This window comes from Lytechinus pictus, chromosome 1 (assembly GCF_037042905.1).
Source record: "Lytechinus pictus isolate F3 Inbred chromosome 1, Lp3.0, whole genome shotgun sequence".
Lineage (NCBI taxonomy): Eukaryota > Metazoa > Echinodermata > Echinoidea > Temnopleuroida > Toxopneustidae > Lytechinus > Lytechinus pictus.
Window position 1 is genome coordinate 22,111,117 of NC_087245.1, and position 21,390 is coordinate 22,132,506.

Genomic DNA, 21,390 nt, shown 5'->3' on the forward strand with positions numbered 1-21,390 from the left:
AATTTTGTCAGACACCAGCCACTTTGGTCATGATTGACAAGTAGCTTTTATATTTTAAAGGTATAGTGTATGATTGGTTGATCTCAGACAAGGGCAATGAATCAATTTTGAAATTATTACATTCATTAAATACCTATATTATTGCTCTATTTTATCACGGAAAAGAAACTTGCATAACTTTTATATTTTCATGATATTGAGGGGTGAAACATATATTATAACAAATATCGGTTAAACGAGATAAGGTTGAACTTTCCTATTGACGCCCTCTCGGGTTAAAAAATAAATTGATATTAGAACACCGTTCGAATCATGCATATTCATTACGACCTCATGCATATTGATGAAATACGTCATGGCGCATGCGCAGTATCAAGAAATCATCGTATCAACAAAGTGCAGTACTGTGTGTGTAGCTGAGTAGAAAGCAAACATCGAACGGTGCGTGCAAGCTCAATGAGCCGATGCTAGCCGGCTAGCGACATGCTTGCGCTCTGCATTAGTTTCAGATATAATCCACTATTAGCGATTGCACACACAGGATACTAGTAGTTTCAGGATTGTATATCGTACGCGTGAAAAGGGATTCAGACACGTTGAATATCTGACGTGAATGACGAAGCAAAGGATTGCCCAATACGGCTTACTTTTGGAATCTTATGTCATGAATCTGAAAGTATACTCCAAAACTAAAAGAGATACGAGAATCCCAGAGATGGGCAAGGGCCGAGTTCCGAGTTTGATCTTTCTTCATGTGGATTGTAGCTCTTTTATGCACCTTTTCCCTTCATGTATAGCTTGGCGTGCTACATACGGGAACTAGAGCGAGGAAAGGGGGAGGGAGGAGAGAGAAGAAAGAAAGAAGTGAATTAGTGGAAGAGAATCAGGAGAGCCGTTATAAAGGGATCTGAATACAACCATGGACCTATTCGTAATAGGTCCATGATACAACATACCCTAATTTGATATTTTGGTGGGTTTTTTTATCTTTCCTGAATGTTTCAGTCAGTTTCAGATTATTTGGCTCCACTCGATCGCAAAGTACAGAGGAGAAATTGAAAAAAAAAGGGAAACCAAAAATATTTAAAACTCTAAACAGACGGCCACCACCATTCTGTCTACAGCCAAGCATGAAGAAAGGGAAAGGCGAAGAGAAAAACGATTACTTTCAGGGCGGGTTCTACGATATAAAACAGGGTTTGTTTAATACGGGGTTAAATATAGGCCTATAGTAAAACCATAGAGCTATTAACATAACGAAGATGAAACCCCAATGCAGGGTTAAATATAGGCCTATAACCCAATGCAACACTTGACTACTCTTCGTTTGTTTAGATTGAACTCGCGAGGTCAAAAGGTGAGCTGAGAAACCTGTTGATGCGAAGTACGTACGTATAGTCTATATTGTGTAGACCGTGATAGCATGATTGTGACAACGCATCAAGTTGCAGATTTCTATTATTTCTGTTAAACCGAGTTTTTACCTGACTGCTAAGAAAGCACGAATGCCTGTGAGCAAGCAACCAGGGGACCAACGGCTTAAGGTCGAACAAGCAGAGTAAAGGCGTCATGAGTAAAAAAAAATGAGGGGGGCAGACATGACGTCAGGGACAAGATTTCTGGGAAAAGTCTCATTTTTTGCATCCACACAAGAAAGCTTGCATCGAGATATGGAAAAATGAGAAGTTGAGTATTGCGCGGTGCTATGGTCTAGAACCGCTCTACGTATTCAGAGTTGTGATTTCCAGGGCCGACCAGCATACATGTAAGAGTTTTACAACATAACTTTAAGGCACGCTGTGGGACAAAGTGAAACAACGTATGTGAGAAAAGACTAAGCAAACCTGTAGAAGCAGCAACGTACAACATGGACTCACGACCAGTCCATGGGTCGCCGAGTTTTTATGCAGTATGGGGAGGGGGTGGGGGTAGCCTACAATGATAATAATAAAATTTGTAGGGCGCTTTATACTTTATACAATCATGGACCTGTTAGGTCCATGCTATAATCAAACCATCAGCACGACGAGTGGATGGATGACTGAAAGAATGGATGGATAGGCATATATAAATGGATCATCCAATTGATGTATTTTCCCAAGAAATGGATGGTCAAAGAGAATTGGATACAAATGATGCAGCAATAGATAGGGGCACCCCATGGGAGATCAACTTGCTACCCCTTCATAGACAGTAAACAAGTAGAAAGAATTGATAAAAAGATGAAATTTTATAGCAACAAATGAGAGGAAGAAAGGCCTCCGGGAAAGGCCTACATGTATACGCATACAGAGTGTGCACGAGCAGTTCAACCGTTGAAAAAATGTGAATGACTGCGACATGAGCAGGACAAAGACATTACTTTCCGGCATTACTTGCATCCGGGACTTGCATCTTGATTGGCATAACATTTTAGACTTATTTATCAATGGAATTGTAACTCCCATTTCCCTGTTATAACTATAGGAAAAACGAATGATAACTGTTGTTTTATAGACGTGGAAATTTATGCTTCATATTAGGACCAAAGAGATTCTGGCGTACGTGTCAATATTTCAAAACTCATGCGGGAAAATAATATAATCATTTTTTATGATTGAAAAAAAAAGTGCCAAGTTCACACTGTCACGATTTCTTTTTGGTGGCGGTGCTGAGGTAAATTTGACAAAGCAAAAGAAAAACATTAAAAAAGGTTCCAATACAAAATGTTGGTAATTTTCCTACATTTATCCAATTCGACACCTATACCAGAATTCCAGGGGGAGCTGCCTACATGGAAAATAATGCACGCCGCACCCCATTGTAAAATCTTGGGGGTGCTTTGCACCCCCGGTTCCAAGGGCCATAATTATAATCGCGGAATAATTAATCGTATCAGATCAGTCGAGGCGATCGTATTGATCGTAGAAATGGTTGGAATGGTTCAACTATGTGGTGATGTGGCTTTTTTTGCAGGATTTTTTTGCATTTATTGGAATAATATACAAAACAAATTTACAATGCTTGAGACATGATCATAATACAAGTGACAATCTTATATGTAGTGACTGGAGAAATACAATATATAAAAAAATATATATATAATGAGTAAAATGCAGAGGCAAACTATATACAGTAAGCAAATATGTGCTTGAAGCATATAGCAGCCAAAATGAAAATGAAATTTCGAAACGAGTCAAAAATAAAATTTTTATTTTGGGGCAAGCCCCATCTGGCGACGTTTAATGGGTATACGCTTTTTCTGATCATGGACCCTGATGTACTTAATTTATGATGATGTAATGCACATGTGCTGCCGATGAAAATATAATATTTTGCCTTTATGGGTGTTTTACAACTCCAGGGGGATCAATGAGAATACAGTAATAGTTCTGAATACGCACTGAGAGAAGTGAAGGCCGGGGGGGGGGGCACTTCCATTGACGAGTGGATACCATGCGCGACCATGGGGTCTCGAAAAGCACCCAAACACGTATTTTCCATATTCTGAAACTGCACCCCTTAACAAGTATTGGCGTCTCAAACCGACCCTTAACAAGTATTGGAAACAAAACGATACTCTTGGCAAGTATTCCCGAAATGAACCCCTAAACAAGTACAGCGATATTTTATTGTTATGTCGGGTCCGTCGGTCGTTGGTTTTACCCTTACACATCATTATTTTGGTTTAGTACGGCCCCACCTTCCACAACTCGCGCAAGTCGGACTCTAAACACGTAGTGTTGGGGCAAAAAGGACATCCTTTATAAAACATTTTAATTTTGTTTCATCATCCCCGAAAATATGACCCTAAACACGTAGCTTTCCTAGCAACATATATACCCTTTTTTCAATATTTTTTGTGTTTTTGACAAAAAGACATCCTTTTTACGTGTTTTTTGGGTCGCGCATGGTATCCACTCGTCAATGTAAGTGCCCCCCCCCCCCCCGGAGTGAAGGCAAAGCGGTCATGGAGCATGCAAGCAAACGAGTAATTATAATTCCTTGAATAGTCATACCATAATAAAGTTGGAGAGGATAATATTGAAATAAATAGAAAAATAACATTAAAAAATGCGAACATAAGGAATACACACAACCCCCAACCCAAGGCTAGGAATTGTGTAAACATCGAAAAATACAGAAAGATGTTAGGAACCATGCTTGAACTATTCATGAAAACAACCATTGGCGTAAATAATAAACGTAAAAAATATGAATTAAGGGGCCAGATATATGTGTCGGGCACAAATCATTTTTTATCGGTGATAGATTTTGACATAATATTCAGATATTAGTTCCCCTTCTCGCTTTCTTTTTGTATTGGCCGTGACAAATTTGGGAATCCATATAGCCCCAATCCTTCCCCATTATTTTGAACGCCACTGATTTCAACTGGATATCGTCAAAAAATATTGATTGATTGATTTTATTTCGCAAGTCACCATAATATATTTACAGTAGCATTAAAAACAACAGGCTTACACAGGATGACCCACGAAAGCTCTAAAGCTATTTTCCAGTGGGGAAATAGGCTTTACCTTGTAAATAAATATTACCTTGGAAATAAGCTTTACCTTGTAAATAAATATTTACAAGGTAGTCAAACTGACAGCAGATGCAGCGTGTAAACACAGTATGAATTTCATTACATGATAATAATAAAATGATAATTACGTAATGTCATGGGTAATGAAACAAGGATGGGACGTTTTGTAATTCGCTACGCAGGCTTTTGATAGTAAAGCTGATGAAATACAGGGTTGAAAGTAAAATAATGAGAAAGACTGAAATGAAACGATCTATTCAAAATATAAATTCCATGAAAGAGAAGCGATTCAAACAGAGTATTATATTGCGTTTACATTCCCTTTGATTCATATTATTTTGATTCCCTTTCAACAATCTACTTCATTCTTTATTTCTTCTCTCTCCTCCATGCCCCCCTTCCCTTTCTTGGGGCGGCGGGGGACGGGGGGGGGGGGGGTATCGGATATGAGAAAGCATGCAGTTTAGGTGTTATGGCACACTCAATTTAGTGGCCTAGTAGGTCCATTGGTAATTGCCAAGTCGTCGACTGCCAAGTGCCAACTTGCACTCACCACATGGTCTGATTTAATTTAGTCCATATCCATTCCGTCCATCAATATTTCGTCGAACAACTATTTGGTCCAGTATCCAATTCATTTTCATTCATTTTGCACAATAGCACGTTGTCCAATTAGACCAAATGGTATATGGACTGAATGGCTATTGGATCAACTGGTTACTAGACGATAGTGGATGAACATAATTATGGTAGACTTTAATGATAGTAGGCGAGTTGGCAATTTGACGATTTGGCATCAGACGAAATGGAAGTAAACTGATCTGATCCATGGACTTATATAGTATCACACCGGTATAGATAAAGAGGTACAAAAGTGGAAACGATGCCCGACGGACATGCGCATATCCAGGATTTTGCACCACGAGGGGGTCACTATTTTTGCGCCCCTGTGAACTTTTCGGAAAATTGCACCCCGACCCGACCACTCAGGCAATAAAAGTGCCTAAATGCATTTTGAATTGTCTTATTCCACAACCACGTGAAAAAGGCAATCGAAGACCATTTTTTTTAATGTGTCCATGTAAAAAAAGATCAAAGTTGTATCCACTTCTTGAAAAGAATAAATGCGACCAGAAAGCATAGAATTTTTAAGCGTTTTGGGGTTTCAATTTAGTTCAACTTTTCATCAGAGTGGTAGACCATACTAAAATTATGTGCGGGAGCTGTAATTTCTTAACCGGGGCTAGATCCAGCTTTCGCCAATAGGGGAGGGGGATATTTTCATCTGTTTTCCGATCAAACATTCTACGCTTTTTGCAACCGTGAACATGATATGTATATGAATTATTTAAACAATTATTATTGATACGAGCGCGAAACGTGAGCTGAATTTTTTTTATATTCTGACCTAAAATTTGGGGGAAAAAAATCTATGAGCACTTTTGGCAATCAAGAACAGGATGGGTATCTATCAACATTTTATGCGATCACGAAGTGCGAACTAACAATTTTTGAATTCCCAATCCAACACTGGACACCATAAGCACTTTTTATAACCATGAACAGGATGGGTATATAGCTAAATAATTAATGCGAGCGCTAAGCGCGAGTTCAAATTTTTTGATATTCTGACCTCGTAAATTTGTGCGAGTGCGAAGCACGAGCTTAAAAAGTGATTGATATTTTGACCTAAAATGTGGACATTCTAAGCACTTTTGGTAATCATGAACAGGATTGTCATCTAACTAAACATTGATGCGTCCGCAAAGAGCGAGATGAAATTTTTTTCATATTCTTACCTAAAATTTGGACATTTGAGTAAGCATTTTCGGTTATCATGAAAAGGATGATCAGTAACAAAACAGTTTATGCGAGCGCGAAGCGCGAGCTGAATAAAAATCTATATATTTTGATATAAAGTCAGACATTCTAAGCACTTATCTTACCATGAACAGGATCAGGATGAACAGGATGAACAGGATTGGGGAGGGGTGGGAGCCAATCATGTCACTACACATGTATAAAAACAAGTTAGCCTGCGCTTTGTGTTCGCATTGCCTGTTCGATGGAACATGCATCTATTCATCTATACCAATTCATTTATTGATTTATTCATTCAGTCATGGTTAAACAGGTTCACAAGTTCAGAGTTATTAGTATATAAAATCATAGTAACAAGTACAATAACAAGGTATAATTTATATCAAAATAGTATGAGACATAAAGAAATATTAACTGATCAATGTAATACAAAACACGGAAACATTGTTGAAGGGCTTATAGTAAAACGAACAAGGGAACTAAATAGGCCTTTACTTATTCAAATTTTTGAGCACCTATTATCCGTCAGTGTGCATCTTGTTTAATGATCATATTGCTCAGATCAATTTTCAGGACACAATACACAGTCCGAAAATAATACCTCACGCTCGCATTTTTTATAGGGTTTAGTACTGTTACGACTATAGATTCCAACAAAAACTAGCTTTGGGCTGCCGATCGATCGGGAAAAATGTGGATGAAAATATTGTTCACCCCGGCCCCGTTATTAGTGAAAGCTGGATCCGCCCCAGAATATATTGTTTTAAAAAAAAGGCATAGGCCACGCGGTATTTGTCATTTTTTAGTGATAAATACATTGAGGTAGTATATTGACAAATAATCACTGGAAGAGAAAGAGCATCTTATAGGCCTATATAACGCACAAAGCAAAATAATGAAAAATGGCGGCCAAGCTAGTTCAATACAAAATGATTTCCTTTTCCTTTAAAAAAATGTTATATACAACACGTTATAATAATGAACAAATCAAAATACAGAACCTGAAGAAATTGATTGATTGACAATTCAGTGAATCGGAATCGAAACAAAAATGCGTATGTAAATATAATTATAAAATAGAAATAAAAAACGGGGAAAAAAATAAGAATAGCCCTTTCACAAGCAACCATAATTCTCCCTCCCTTCATACCCTGGACAAGTAAAGAAAAAAAATACAGCTAGAGAAACGAAGCAAAGATGAAAAGCAAGGAAAGGGAAGAAAGCCGTCTCTCGGTACCTGGTACTCTGCCCAGATATCAGGACCTATTCTCCGCGATTTGAAAAACAACGTGCATAACATCACAATTATTATGATAGTCATTTCAAAAAGTTCCTTGGTTGTTTCCAAGTTATTTAATTTGCCGTCGAGGGACTGCGCGAATGCACACGCTCCTACAGGATATGAATGAAAAAGTCGCAAATAGACTCCGCCGTTCAATCCGATACTGTACTGTATAGCCGGTATACAGATCGGCACGTGAGACAAGCGCAGAGGCGATGGATATGAATATTCATGAGCAGGTATTGATGTCATTTGGTCTCAAGGTGGCGCTCTTCATTTTTTATGTCAATTTCAAAATCTGCATCAAAAGAAAGCTCACTTGGCAAAATTTCTCTTCTTTATATATTTTTTTGAGAATAAAAACAGTTCTTTTGGCCAATGCAATACATTTTATGGACTCAGAACTTGTTTATGAGTATTTTGAAAAGCGAAGAGTGAAATCTAAAAGAAAGTTTTGAAATAAACCAATGTCACAATTTACCTTTAAGTGAGATCAAATCAATCTGAAGAGATTTCATTGGTTTGCAGTTTATGAAAATGTATTGTAACAGCCGTTAGAATCAATCAGGGTTCCCAGCCCATCAGGGAAATCAGAAAATTATTTTACTTTTTTCCAGTCAGGGAACAATCAGGGAATTTGATTTAAAAGATACCTCAAATCGTGGAAAATGCCTCAAATAAGGGAAAAATCAGGAATTTTAAGAAGAAAGTCGAAAGCTTGGTAGTCAGTCAGAGTCTGTTATATTTTGTTGCATATTAAAACAACATCCATTGAATGACTGGTTATGGTGGTACTAATTAGTTTTACACTATTGTTTTTATACTAAAAATCCATGCAATTCACTGCAACAACTTAGAAAACATGCAAAACTGGGAATGGGTTTAAATAATTATCAGGGAATTTTTAAACTTCATCTGGGAAAAATGAGGGTATTTTGTTTTCTTGAAAAGCTGGGAACCCTGTCAATAAAGGTAGATCATCAATGAAGATTAAAGTAAATTTTTGGATTTAAAAAGTTTGAAGACCATACCTCTGTTATAAATTTGTTATGGATGCATACATGTTGTAGCCAAGGATTTTTGTTTAATGCAAGCTCATTGTAATTGAACAATACATTGTAAGTAATGTTACAATCACTGTGATAAAAGTTGCATGTATGGATTGATTCAAAATGTACTGTATGGTAAGCTAACCGGGGGGGGGGGGTTAAGTGTTTTGGCTGTATTTTTCATACTGCATGCACATATACTTATAGTACATTCCACTTCTCCAGTATGATGGGCAGATTAATTAAATTTCTGTATAGCTTATATCTTGATAATATACATTACTTGATGTACATTGACACTTTTCTATTTTCCTGATCTGCAGACTTGCCCTGACTGGGTTTAGTAACAGCATTCCAGGTCATCCACCTTCCTCCTCCACCTCATCATCATCAGGTCAAAGGTCAAAGAGCACTGACCTTCATCTTAACCTTCACAACCATCCCAGGATACCCCTCACACCCAATATCCTCCTAGAGATGATGACGGGGGTCTATTTTGCGATGTAAGACTTCTCTCCTTTTTTATATTGCAGTTAAACATGAATTTTTTGTTGTGGTAACAATCACAATATGATTTTGAACAGAATCCAACAAAATGAACTACCCAAGTGATTGCATGTATCATAGGATACTATGTACCGAACGATTTTACCTTGCAGTCATTTCCCCTGAAGTCCTCTGCCAGGAAGGGTTAATCAGGGGTCATATTCTGAAAGCTCTTTTATCTTTTCTTGTAACTTGTTTGTAATATTCACTGAGCGTGCATGACGGAATTATTTTCCTGGTATCTCATCGCTATTAGCTCCACATTTTTTAAAAGACTGCTGACAGAACTTTACTGAGACCTTTTCTCTTGTGACCAAAAATGCTAATCAAATTTGTTAAGCAAAATTATTCCCATCATGATGTCAGATCTAAATAATATGTAAAGTTAAAAATTGCTCATAAATTTTTCTGTGTACAAAATAAAATATGGAGATAAAAGGTATTATGAAGATTCTCTTTATCGTTTTTAAATTTTAACTTCCTTGGAAAATACAATGAAAAAATACAAGGGGTAGAGGGCTGTTGTAACTTATTGTTGCAGGTGATATTTCTCGGTCAAAAGTAGACAAATGAATAGATTTGAGAGCTTTTTGTTGTTTCCCATTTTATTTCAGGTTCAATGGGCATGCTACAGCAGCCACTCAAGCTCTTGAAGACATCCACTTCAGGGCAAGCTACGAGCTCTATCCAGAGGTCCTTCTGGTTACCAACGCCATCAAGAACTCCCTTGAGACTAATCCCTCAGGTCGTCCTAGCGATGGACCCGTCGGTATCAACATTGCAGTCACTCCAGCATCTCCTGTAGTTAAGAGAGCAGCTATCACAAATGCATCCTTCAAAAATAGGAGAAATAAAGGTATGCTGACTTATGACTATATAAAGGTAGTGGGTACTACTCAGCTATGGTCAATTAAAACCTGTTCTATGGTTATGTGATTCTGGTCATTAGATGGTCAGTTATGGTCATTTATGCGAGGAATATCCAATACGAGGGCAATTTCTTTCAGTTACCCCAAGAAGCTGATCACTTACTGGATAAATATTGCTCCAAGTGAGTTGATATACAACTTTGAATATAATTACCTATTATTGTTAACACAGTGTAAAATGATGTACGTTAAATATGAAGGGAAATAAATTTTTACATTGGGAGACATATCTCTCCAAATAAATTTGTTTGAATAACATTTTGCTGAGGATCAGACAAGCTTAAATGTCTTGTGCCATGTCTAATATCATATCATCTGTTCGATGTAGATGTAATGTAATTTTTAGTTCGTATTCTAGATTTTCTGTTACATACATTTTATTGGCACTGTGCATACAGGTTAAATTCAGTCTATGACTGCCAGTCATTATTTTGCAATGACCTTGATTTCTAGCAATTTTTGTGCTCCCATTGTTCTCAACCTCCCCCCCAAAAAAAAAAATTTTTTTTTAGTGATGATCTTCTTGTATACCTCTTGAAAACTTAATTGGAAATTGTTGGATTTTAATTGTTCTTTTGTATACCTTCTTCAGCTGATACACCAACTACCACAACCATTACAGTCATGATTGAAGGAGTGGAGAAGGGTGACAGGAGACTTCCAAGAAGTGCAGAGAAAATCGTAGTCCGGAAAACAAATTCTGATCATGTAACAGACGATCAACGGTCACCACGTAGCCATGGAAACAAGGACTTTCATGAAAACGGCACCAAGCCCGACGAGTCTCATCCGTTGATCAAACAAAGGACCAGTAGAAGCCTTGAGGCTCTGGAACTCAAGAACATCTCAAACTTGACTCTTACGACGAATGGCAAGAGCATGGAGAGTTCATCGCACAGTGACACACATTCTGCAAGGACTTCACCATCGTCCAAGTTCACACCTTACGGTAGGTCACTGTCGAAGGAAAATTTGCATGGATCGGAGGACAACCTGATAAGTGGGGAGGTATCTCCAACAGAGAAGACTGGACTTATGGATGGTTTACGGGTGAGATACTCTGGAGTAAACGGAGGACAGAATTCTAATAGCAACAGCAGTGGGGCAGGCAGCCGGAATAGCACAAGTTATGAGACAACACTATGATGAAGTACCTTTTATTAGAGTTTGGGAATGAAGAAAATGATTAAATGAACCGACAATCTTTTTTTTTTCTGTAAAACATACAGATTTGAATTCTTGTTGGACTGTACTGGAGAGTCATGTGAAGACTTCTTATTAATGCTGTCATTCCAAAGGATAACGCTGAGATTGAAATGGAAAATAAAATGTCAACTCATTAGTGTATCTTGAGAGATTCAATCTTGTCGATCATGATTTTAAAGAATGTTTAATATCACAATATAAGTATTGATGTAGATCAACTTATTGACAGAAATCTACCCAAAACTGTACAAAACACTAGCATTACTTCAAGTAACTCCATGGATATTGTTTGAAATATTCTTTGTCCACCAATACAATAAAAAAGTATATCATTCAGATAGAAGAAGGGATGGACCCCTCCTGGTTTAATACATGGTCACATTTCTGCCGGCTTCTGCATGGCCTTAATCCCAGGCATGTGTACATTGTCTGTGGGAGAAAACTGTTATCCAGCGGCCTTGTGACTCAAAACTCCCAAACGTGGATCCATCCGACTGACCTGAAGAATGCATTTTATAGTATGCGACCAGCCACCCCAACACCAATATTAAGTTGCCCAAAATAAATGTTGAAGTTTGGGGTTCACTCAAGCATGAGATGTGCTCACTGTGCAACTTCCAAGCAGTTCTCATAAGAACTTGTGTAAAAGAAACTCTTGCTATCTTAAGTTCTATTCATTTTGTAAAACTGGAAATTTTGAAAGTATGACAAAAATTATTAACTCTTTCAGATCAGTTCATTTTTTAACTTTTTCTTCTTGAAGACCAAATTACTATTGTGGCCATTTACAGAGAGCCTTCCCCAGTATATTGTTTGTTATGGGGGTGGCTGGTCTCATATGTTGTCACTTGACTCTGAAGTAAAGTTTTGATACTATGTACATGTAGGTGTAGGATAAAGACAGGTCAAATCTGTTCATGTGCGGACAGTCTTTCTATGTATGATCATTTTTTTATTTTATTTAGAAAGTGTTGCAAAGTGAGTGTCATTGGCTCCCTGTTGAGGTTGCTGATGCTACATGTGTTTGTTTTTAAGTCTGTTTCCATTCGGACCATGAGAATCTAATAACAGTGTGAATAGGTCCTCTGCCATGGCTGATTTACAGCAATGCGTTTTTTTTTACCACCGGTGTGAAAAGGTGTGTGATGGCATTTCTGTGCTGTAGGCAGAAGTGAGAACAGACTCTCAACGTCATGTATTTGTTTATGTTAATCATCCCATTGCTTCCAATAAGATTTATATACACATGTACATAACACTATATACGCTGATTTCCAAAGCAATTATTGTTATCTTTCAATCTTTCTAACCTGCACAGTCTATCTGAAGGCAGAGAGACAGGTTGTATGGTGCAGCGATTCCGTCTCAGGGTGTAATAGAAGTAGATATTGATTGACATTCTTCAGAGGAACTCTATATTATGAACAGTTATCATGCATTTTTAAAGTACAGAGAGTGGAGCTTTTGTTACATGCAGACATATTCATGTACATGCTTTGTTATGCTGCCAGGGCCCTGTTGCATAAAACCATGGACCTACTAGAGACGGACACCCACAACTAATTCACAAGCATGTGACCATCATTGTGCTCTGAATAAAATTCTCTTCATATTTTTCTACTTTCATCCTACCGTGTTCCGCTGTCAATTAGGCCATGAGTTGAAAGAAGCAGTTTGTGATTAGACATTGATATTGCACAAACTGTATGCACAGAAGATGATGAACCACTTAAATCCTGGAAAATCAATGTACAGTTCTGGTTTACCTTTGGCAATCTTAGTTCTGTGTGTTTTCTTTGGGAAAATGTACATTTATGCATATTTTATTTTAGAGGCAATATTTTGATTGTCTATCATGTATAATCCCATTTTTCCAATTTTCCTCCTAATAATCAAGAGATAATGGCTCATATCGTGTAGAGAGCAGTATCTTTTAATGTTTTTTAGGTCATTATGTGCGTGCAGATTATTAATAATAACATATTTTATGTCACAAAATCGTCTGTTTCTTAATATTGCTGCTTCAAATCTAGAGCATGTTGATTGAAAAGCATTTTCTAATACAGCGCATCAGCCAACAAAAACCAAAACCAGGAAAGATGCCCCTTTGTAAATTATAAGATACGCCTTGGTAGTCGCTATTGTCAAAACACCTGTATGTTCTCATTAAGATGCATATAACACTAGGCGGCAGATCTTGTTCGATCAAAGAAATGAATAGCGTTGAATGTCCATATCTAATAGGTCTATGATAACACTTTTACCCCCCAAAAAAAAAAACTTGCGCAAAAAATAGTGATTCTTTTATGCAACAGGCCCCAGGAAAGTTTTATTTTCAAAATTGTGTTTCACTCTTAAAGCTCTGAATAGGGTATAAATCATTGACTGTGTAGGAGACATGCATGGATGCATATTTCATTAGAACAGCCACAAAGATTGGTTAAAATCATGAATGTAGACTGCTTCAATGCCATTTTGTGTAGTATTTTATTATAGAGCTGTGGCTTGGTACATGTATTTGGTGTTACCAGACATTACAAGGAAATTGAATGAAAGAAGTATCATTTAAATTAAGTTTCATATCACTGCATGTTTCGCTTGACAGTACCTGTGATATAGGTACTATGTTTCACATAGACACTATCAATACTTAATTTAGCATTGTTTGTATTTTATGTAGAGTTTATCATGTATTTATGCCATAGTGTGAATGATTTATTGGATAATGCTACATTCTGTGACAAATGTTTGTATAAGAAAACTAGTACAAAAGGTCTAGATGTATATTTTCATTTCACATATAATATTGAAAAGCATTGATTTCTTGGCAGACACCAAATACATGCATGTTGTAGAAAAAAAAAAGAATACAGATGCAAAAAAATCTCTATGGTAGAAATTCACAGCTGGGCTGGAAATTATAAGTGTAATCTATGAATTTTGAAGACAGATAATATGATTTCAGTACTCTTTTCGGTAAGGGAGGGGGGTGTTAGATGTTGAAGATTTGTACATGATGTCTCACATATAATGGATGAACAGGTGATTTTGTAATTCCTAACATTTTTCTAACCTTCAATTAAAATAATTTTGCTGGAACTTTCAGGTTTAATGCAAAATGTGATTTAGTAAGAATCATGTCGTATCAGATCGCATAATGTGCGCTGGGCTTGAAATGCATGTATTTTGAAATGCACAAATTATAATTACTTGTTGACTCATCCTCTGTAAATAAGTTTGGTAGTCCTCCGACCAAGCTAATGATCGATCCCAAGTACTTGACATGTTTTTCGGCGGTTGAATCATCAACTTTGCGATGAAGATAGCGACTGAACTTTTGTAGGAAGTCATCTGATGCAGTCACTTGAAATTAAATAGAAAGTTAGGACTAGAGTTTTAATTATATTTCTGTGAAAAGTGTGTCATTAGAGAAATATTAAATAATTTTCAGAATTCAAGGTCTATAAAAACTATTTACAAACCCAGAAAGAAGAGGATCGAGGGTATTTGTATTCCAGTTCATTGTGACTTAGCCGTGAACCAGAATAGCCTGGTGGTTGAGTCGCTGCCCGGCAAGCAGTAGATGACAGGTTCAAATCCCACTGGTTCCAATTTTTTCTGACTTATGATTTTCATTACAGATCGTGCATGCGATCTTAAACAAATAGGAATAATGCCGAAAAAATTGTTCAATAATTATTATTACCTCCTATTAAAGCCCCTTTATTTACATATAATTATTGTTATGCTAGTTTGCACTCTAAACTTGCCCACCCAAATATTTTTGACATACTGTGTGCATTGCATGCGCCCTCATCAGTTACCTACCCGCCAGTGCAAAACAGCATATAATTCACTTCATTCTTGGTTATTGTCAGATACTGCACATACAAAAGTGCAGCATCATACTGTAATGGCAACAGCATCATAATTGGGATGTCCAAACTTCCAAGATGATTTTCTGTACAACTGGACGATCTCGCCGAGAAACCAATGAATTTCAACAATTTCTCCTTTTGATACTTAACACATGACAGGCTGAGAATCCATGATGACTTCTTTCATCCACTTCTCAACTTTGGGGAATTCCCCTTATCAATTTCGGGCCCCCCCCCCCCCCAATCTTTCTATGTGTATATTGTACATGTTTGGCTGATGACAGCTTAAACTTTTTTAGTTATTTGGCATTTTAGTATGAGTACTATTATTAAACTAGATTTGAGTGCAGGCACTTTTTATTTACCCTTAATTTATTACACAATATTTCATTATGTTGATAAATTTATATTATTTTAAATACTGTTTGATTTTACATATGATGATATGAAACATATTCTGTACATTTATTTATAATAATGATCATCCCATAACCTCTATTATTCGCCTTCTCTGTTTGAAAGTTTAAAGTCATATTATATTGTGAATACCATTTGTAGGAACAAAGATTTTATTTCCACATACATGTATCTCTATAGATGCATCATTTGAATCTGAAGTACCATTTTTCCACTAATGCTATATTCACTACTGCATGATTACTCTAATGAACCCTATGATTTAAATATTATGCACATACATCGTCAGATCAAGGATCCTTTACAAAAGTTACTATTATTGTAACTTTCCATCTGATGGTGACTTCTGTGGATTTCTTGATTTGATTGGCTATTGAATATTGTTACCACGGTAGTTACTTTTTTCAAGGCAGTTATCAGTACATTAAATTTTTTGAACAGGGATCTGGTGGGTGTTTCATAAAGCTGTCCGTAAGTTAAGAGCATTTTTAGGAACGACTGGTGATCCTTGTGGTAAATGGTATGTTCATTGGCGATGGTTTAGCGCGTAAAAAAGGATCACCAGTCGTTCTTAAAGTCGCTCTTACGAACAGCTTTATTAAACTGCCCCGTTATGATTATGACAGCAGCAATAATTTGGTAATGAAAGGGAGTTGAAATAGTTTGTGCATTTAACTTAGTTTTCTAATGTTTTGTATGTTTTTTGTTAACCAAAAGTAGCAATTTCTTTGATGATTGAACTTTTTCTATGTGTAGAATGCACCAGACAGACTTACTTTTAGAAAAATAATATGTAATTCATGATATAACATACCTGTATTACAATTTACATCCTTCAGATTTTTTTATCCCATTAATAGACCAGTTCATAGTTAATTCAGGTCAAAAATAATCTTCAATCCATGGATACAAATTACATATAGAAATAAATCGGATCATCTGCACTTTATACTGGTTTGAAACGGAGAACAGTTTCACGTCCGATCCGAACACTTCTTCAGCTCGTCTGAACTAGCGGGAAATTGTTGTTGCCACTTGGCGGCGATGCTCAATTGATGTTATTGTCTTCAAACCAGTAAGTCCAGATGATCAAATTTATTTCTACCGGTATTCGTATTTTGTATTTCATCCTGGATGAATCACAACATACATCAGTTTATCAATCCATGGATATTTCAAAACATGAAGTGCAAAACTTTAACAGAGCAGTCTCTAATAAAGTCACATAGGTGTCTGATGAATAGCTTTTAATTCCCTTTTGAAAATTGAAATGCCTCTACCTTCATATTAAAGATTGTCCCATTGCAGAAAGAATTGTGTTAAGACGCAACTCAAAAAATCAAACACAAATCATAAATAAGTGTTTATGATTGGCTCAAAACCAAGTTGCATTTGACTACAACTTTCTGCAACGGGCTTGTGGGGACAGGCTCATGGTAATATCCAATGTATACATGCTCATTTCAGCTTTGGGCACCAAGAGATTAGCCATTCAACTCGCCAGCTTTTCATAATCAATGAGAATTGATGCTCGGAATAAAACTTGCATGAATCATGTGCTGCTATGTTAGGTTATCCTCAAAGAGTTTCAAGTCTGGGTTTTAGATTACGACTTGAAATTACCTTTTTCCATGTTTCTTTACATGTTCATAATTTGTCTATGAACTGGCTTATAGGCTCACTTGCACTATGTAGGCACAATCTCCACTCCCTGGGGAGTGTTCCAACTTGCCAAGTCCATTTGTAAAAAGTTTACTTTCTCATCATTTAGAGTCTTTGTTTGTGGTTACTTTGTGTGGTTGACTTTGCATCATGACATAATTTTCATGCATATAAGAACAAATTATCTTCATGTATATTAGAAGTATATGTTACACAAATATATATTTATATTGATTTTTGTACACGTTCCACCGTTTCCATGGAAACTACATAAGAATGTTAGATGGTATCTAGTGCAGTGTCGAGATAAAGGGTGTAGATCTTTGTAATGGGGAAAGATGTATGCTGTAGATTTGAATACTGTATGTGTGGGAAATGTAGAATTGAAGCTGCATTTCACATGGGTAATAAAGGTATTGAACAGAAAAATATTTTGAGTTGCATTTTTTTTATTTATTAAAAGCCCCTATTCCATTTCCTCCCTCTGCACACAAATTCATTGGCCCATATTCTGAACTTTGGTTTCATTCAAACTCTGGTCTAAAGTTGTGGTTTAACCATGGACAGACATTTGTGATGGGTACATGTATCTCCTAACAGAAGAAGATCATTTTGTCAGCTCATTAGGTGCTCATTGCATACATAACTGTTTGGGAAAGATAATGAAAATTTGTTTTACTAAGTTAAACCAGACTACAGATTAAGGGCCATAGACACCACCAAATATACTTGTCTGGGAGAAGGGGGCTTTTTGATGAATTAAGCTATGCAAAAATTTTATGCATGACATTACAAACATGAATTCCTTTGGAAGCGCATAGAGTGATATGCGCTATACAAGAACTGTTTATTATTATTATCATTATTATGAACATGTTCTTGTGCTGACTTTTATTCTCAATTTATTTGAGTTGCATCAGCTACAGTTGACAGAGGATCTCTGTATATTTAAATTATTTTTGTTCATAAGCATTTTCATGTAAAGTTTTTTAATTGTCAAAATTTTGATTGGACATTTTAGGTCCACTTTGTTAAAATAGAAAATTTGGGGTATATCTTTGAGTACAAGAACATGTGGAGGTTGTTTGTAAAGGTATTTGTAACCCGAGCTTCATGGAACAGCCCTTGGCGAGATAGACTTTGTTTCAAATAAAAAAACACATAATAAAGCAAGGTTTCCACTTTGGCGAGTTAACATCGCGAGTTATGGCGAGTTATAGCGAGTTGCCAAAATGAGGTACTCGCGATAACTCGCATAAAGCTCACCATGAAACTCGGGATAACTCGCGACAACTCGGCATGGCTCGGCGGAGCTCGTTCAAGCTCGGGACAACTCTCCTTGAAGTCGTGAGCAGTTTCAAAATTTTTGAACATGTTCAAAAAATTTGCTAACTCGCTGTAACTCGTGCTGAACTCACCTAAACTCGTTATATACTCTCAGTACTCGCAATAACTCGTAAGAAGCTCGAGATAAACTCGCAATAACTCGTAATAACTCGCCACATCTGAGTATACGCGAGTGCGTTCCGAGTTTTCAAGAGCGAGATACGAGCATTGCGATCGTTTTACGAGTCAAGTGGAGGTGCCCACGAGATTAGCGTGACTTTAGATCGAGCACCCCGAGTTACAGCGAGTTTCGTATGAGTTTATTCCGAGTGCGTTGCAAGTGCTCAGAGGCATGCCAGCTGAATGATAAATGTCCAGTGATCTATATTTTCCCCACATATAAACCCCTCAAAACCCCTCCAAAATTTACACATTGCATTGTGACATCATTTAAAAGGTCATTCAATTTTCTTTAAAATGCTACAATGCTTGTTATGATCATGCCATCACGAAAGAGCAGGATTCAAAAGTGCTGGATGAAGTCTGAATTGAAAAGCTGCAAAACGAGCAAAAAAGTTTGGAAATCTGAGTTTGGCCATTAATTTCTCCCGACTCCAAATTTTACACAATGCATATTTGATATCTTTCAAAAGATCATTTGATTCTCTTTAAAATGATCACATGCTTGTTATGATCATGCCATCAAAAAAGAGCAAAATTGAAAAGTGTTGGATGAAGTCTGAAGTGAAAAGCTGCAAAACGAGCAGAAATAATCATGAAGGGTATACAGAACATGATTGTTTTGTCTGAGTCAATAAAGATGAAAATCCATTCAAATCAAACCCCTGCTTTTTCATTTTATAATGTTTTGTTGTGGTTTATGTTTGTTTGTTGTGTGTTTGCTTGTGGAGAGGTCTGTATGATTCCATTTGAATGTTGATGTTAAGGTGCATGAAAACAATTGCTGAGAATCTCACTCATCATCATGGAAGAAAAAAAAACAGTGACTTTCAATATTGTGTCATTTTGCAACTTTTGAATTTTGATCTTGCCCCACATTCCACATTTCAAGGCACTGCACCTCCATGTGAGCCAAAATCATATCATGGAAAGTATCATTTTAAAGAAAATAAAATGATCTATTCATTGATATTAATTTAACATTGATATTTACTAAAACCGAGGCGGGATTTTCGATCAAACTCAAAAGAAACCGCTTAAAAAACTCTTTCATCACCACGGAAAAAGGAACAGTGACTTTCAATATTGTGTCACTATGCAACTTAATTGTGAATTTTGACCTTGCCCCACATTTCACGGCACTGCACCTCCATGTGAACCATAATCATATCATATAGGGTATCATTTTAAAGAAAGTTAAATGATCTATTCATTGATATTAATAACCATTGATATTTACTAAAACCGAGGAGGGAGTTTTGATTAAAGTCGGATTTCCAAACTTTTTTTGAGGAGTTTATTTTAAAGTGAGAGCACATTTTAACTGACCCACGCAATGTACACGTACTTTTAAAAAGGCTGTTGCCACTGCATTATAACAACTTTCAAGAAATAAGGAGAGAAATATGCCTCGATCCAAAAGATCCAAGAGTTGTGGCCATTCAGGTAGGGAAACAGCGAAAGAAGATGACATTCAAACAAGGGTAGAAGAAGTGCAGGAAGAGACAACTGAAACGGAAGAGGAGGTCAATGACGAGCAGAGCCAAGGTAAAAGAACAAGACATCAAACTAGACAAGGTCCAAGTGGAGCGCCTCTGGCAGTCTAACCTGCATCACGCTATCCAATATAGTAGCAGTGCTGACTTTGAAAACTACTATAAAATAATTATTCACAAAAACACCATTCATACAATGATACAATACTACGTTCATTGACAATAAATGACATTTGACCTTGATCATGTGACCTAAGACTTGTCAGTGATACTTGATTACCCCTATATCCACATTTTATAAACTGTATCTAAACTTTGAAAGTTATGACAGCAATAAAGTATTAATCTCCAAAATGGCCAAAGTTCAATAACCTTAAATGACCTTTGACTTTGGTCATGTGACCTGAAACTGACATGAGATTTTCGGTGTTACTTGACTACTCTAATATCAAAGTTGATGAATCATATCCATAAGCTTTCAAAGTTATGATGGTAATTCAACAAAACCCCCAACATGGCCAAAGTTCATTGACCTTAAATGACCTTTTACCTTCGTCATGTGACCTGAAACTCGCACAGGATGTTCAGTAATATTTGATTACTCTTATATCCAAGTTTCATGAATCAGATCTATAAACTTTCAAAGTTATGCTGGTAATTCAACAGATCACCCGAACATCACTAATGTTCATTGACCTTTGACATTGGACATGTGACCTGAAACTCGCACAGGATGTTTAGTGATACCTGATTACTATTATGTTCAAGTTTCATGAATCAGATTCATAAACTTTCAAAGTTATAATGTTAATTTAACAAATACCCCAATCGGCCAAAGTCCATTGACCCTAATTGACCTTTGACCTTAGCCATGTGACTTGAAACTCAAGCAGGATGTTTATATACTTTAATAACCTTATGTCCACATTTCATGAACTAGGTTCATATATTTTCTAAGTTATGATGACATTTCAAAAACTTAACCGTAGGTTAAGATTTTGATGTTGATTCCCTAAACATGGTCTAAGTTCATTGACCATAAATGACCTCTGACCTTAGTCTTGTGACCT

General features: G+C 36.6%; 1 protein-coding gene across 1 annotated transcript in view; it reads left to right on the forward strand.

The window, feature by feature from the left end:
- Window positions 1-17,747, forward strand: part of LOC129264467 (hyccin-like) — a 31,979-nt gene extending 14,232 nt beyond the window's left edge. Inside the window, exons 6-8 of the mRNA XM_064098115.1 lie at window positions 9,004-9,183; window positions 9,841-10,082; window positions 10,748-17,747. Coding sequence (XP_063954185.1) covers window positions 9,004-9,183; window positions 9,841-10,082; window positions 10,748-11,301 — 976 coding nt within the window. The 3' untranslated portion in view covers window positions 11,302-17,747. The remainder of the gene's footprint in view (window positions 1-9,003; window positions 9,184-9,840; window positions 10,083-10,747) is intronic.
- The last annotated feature ends 3,643 nt before the right edge of the window (window positions 17,748-21,390 follow it).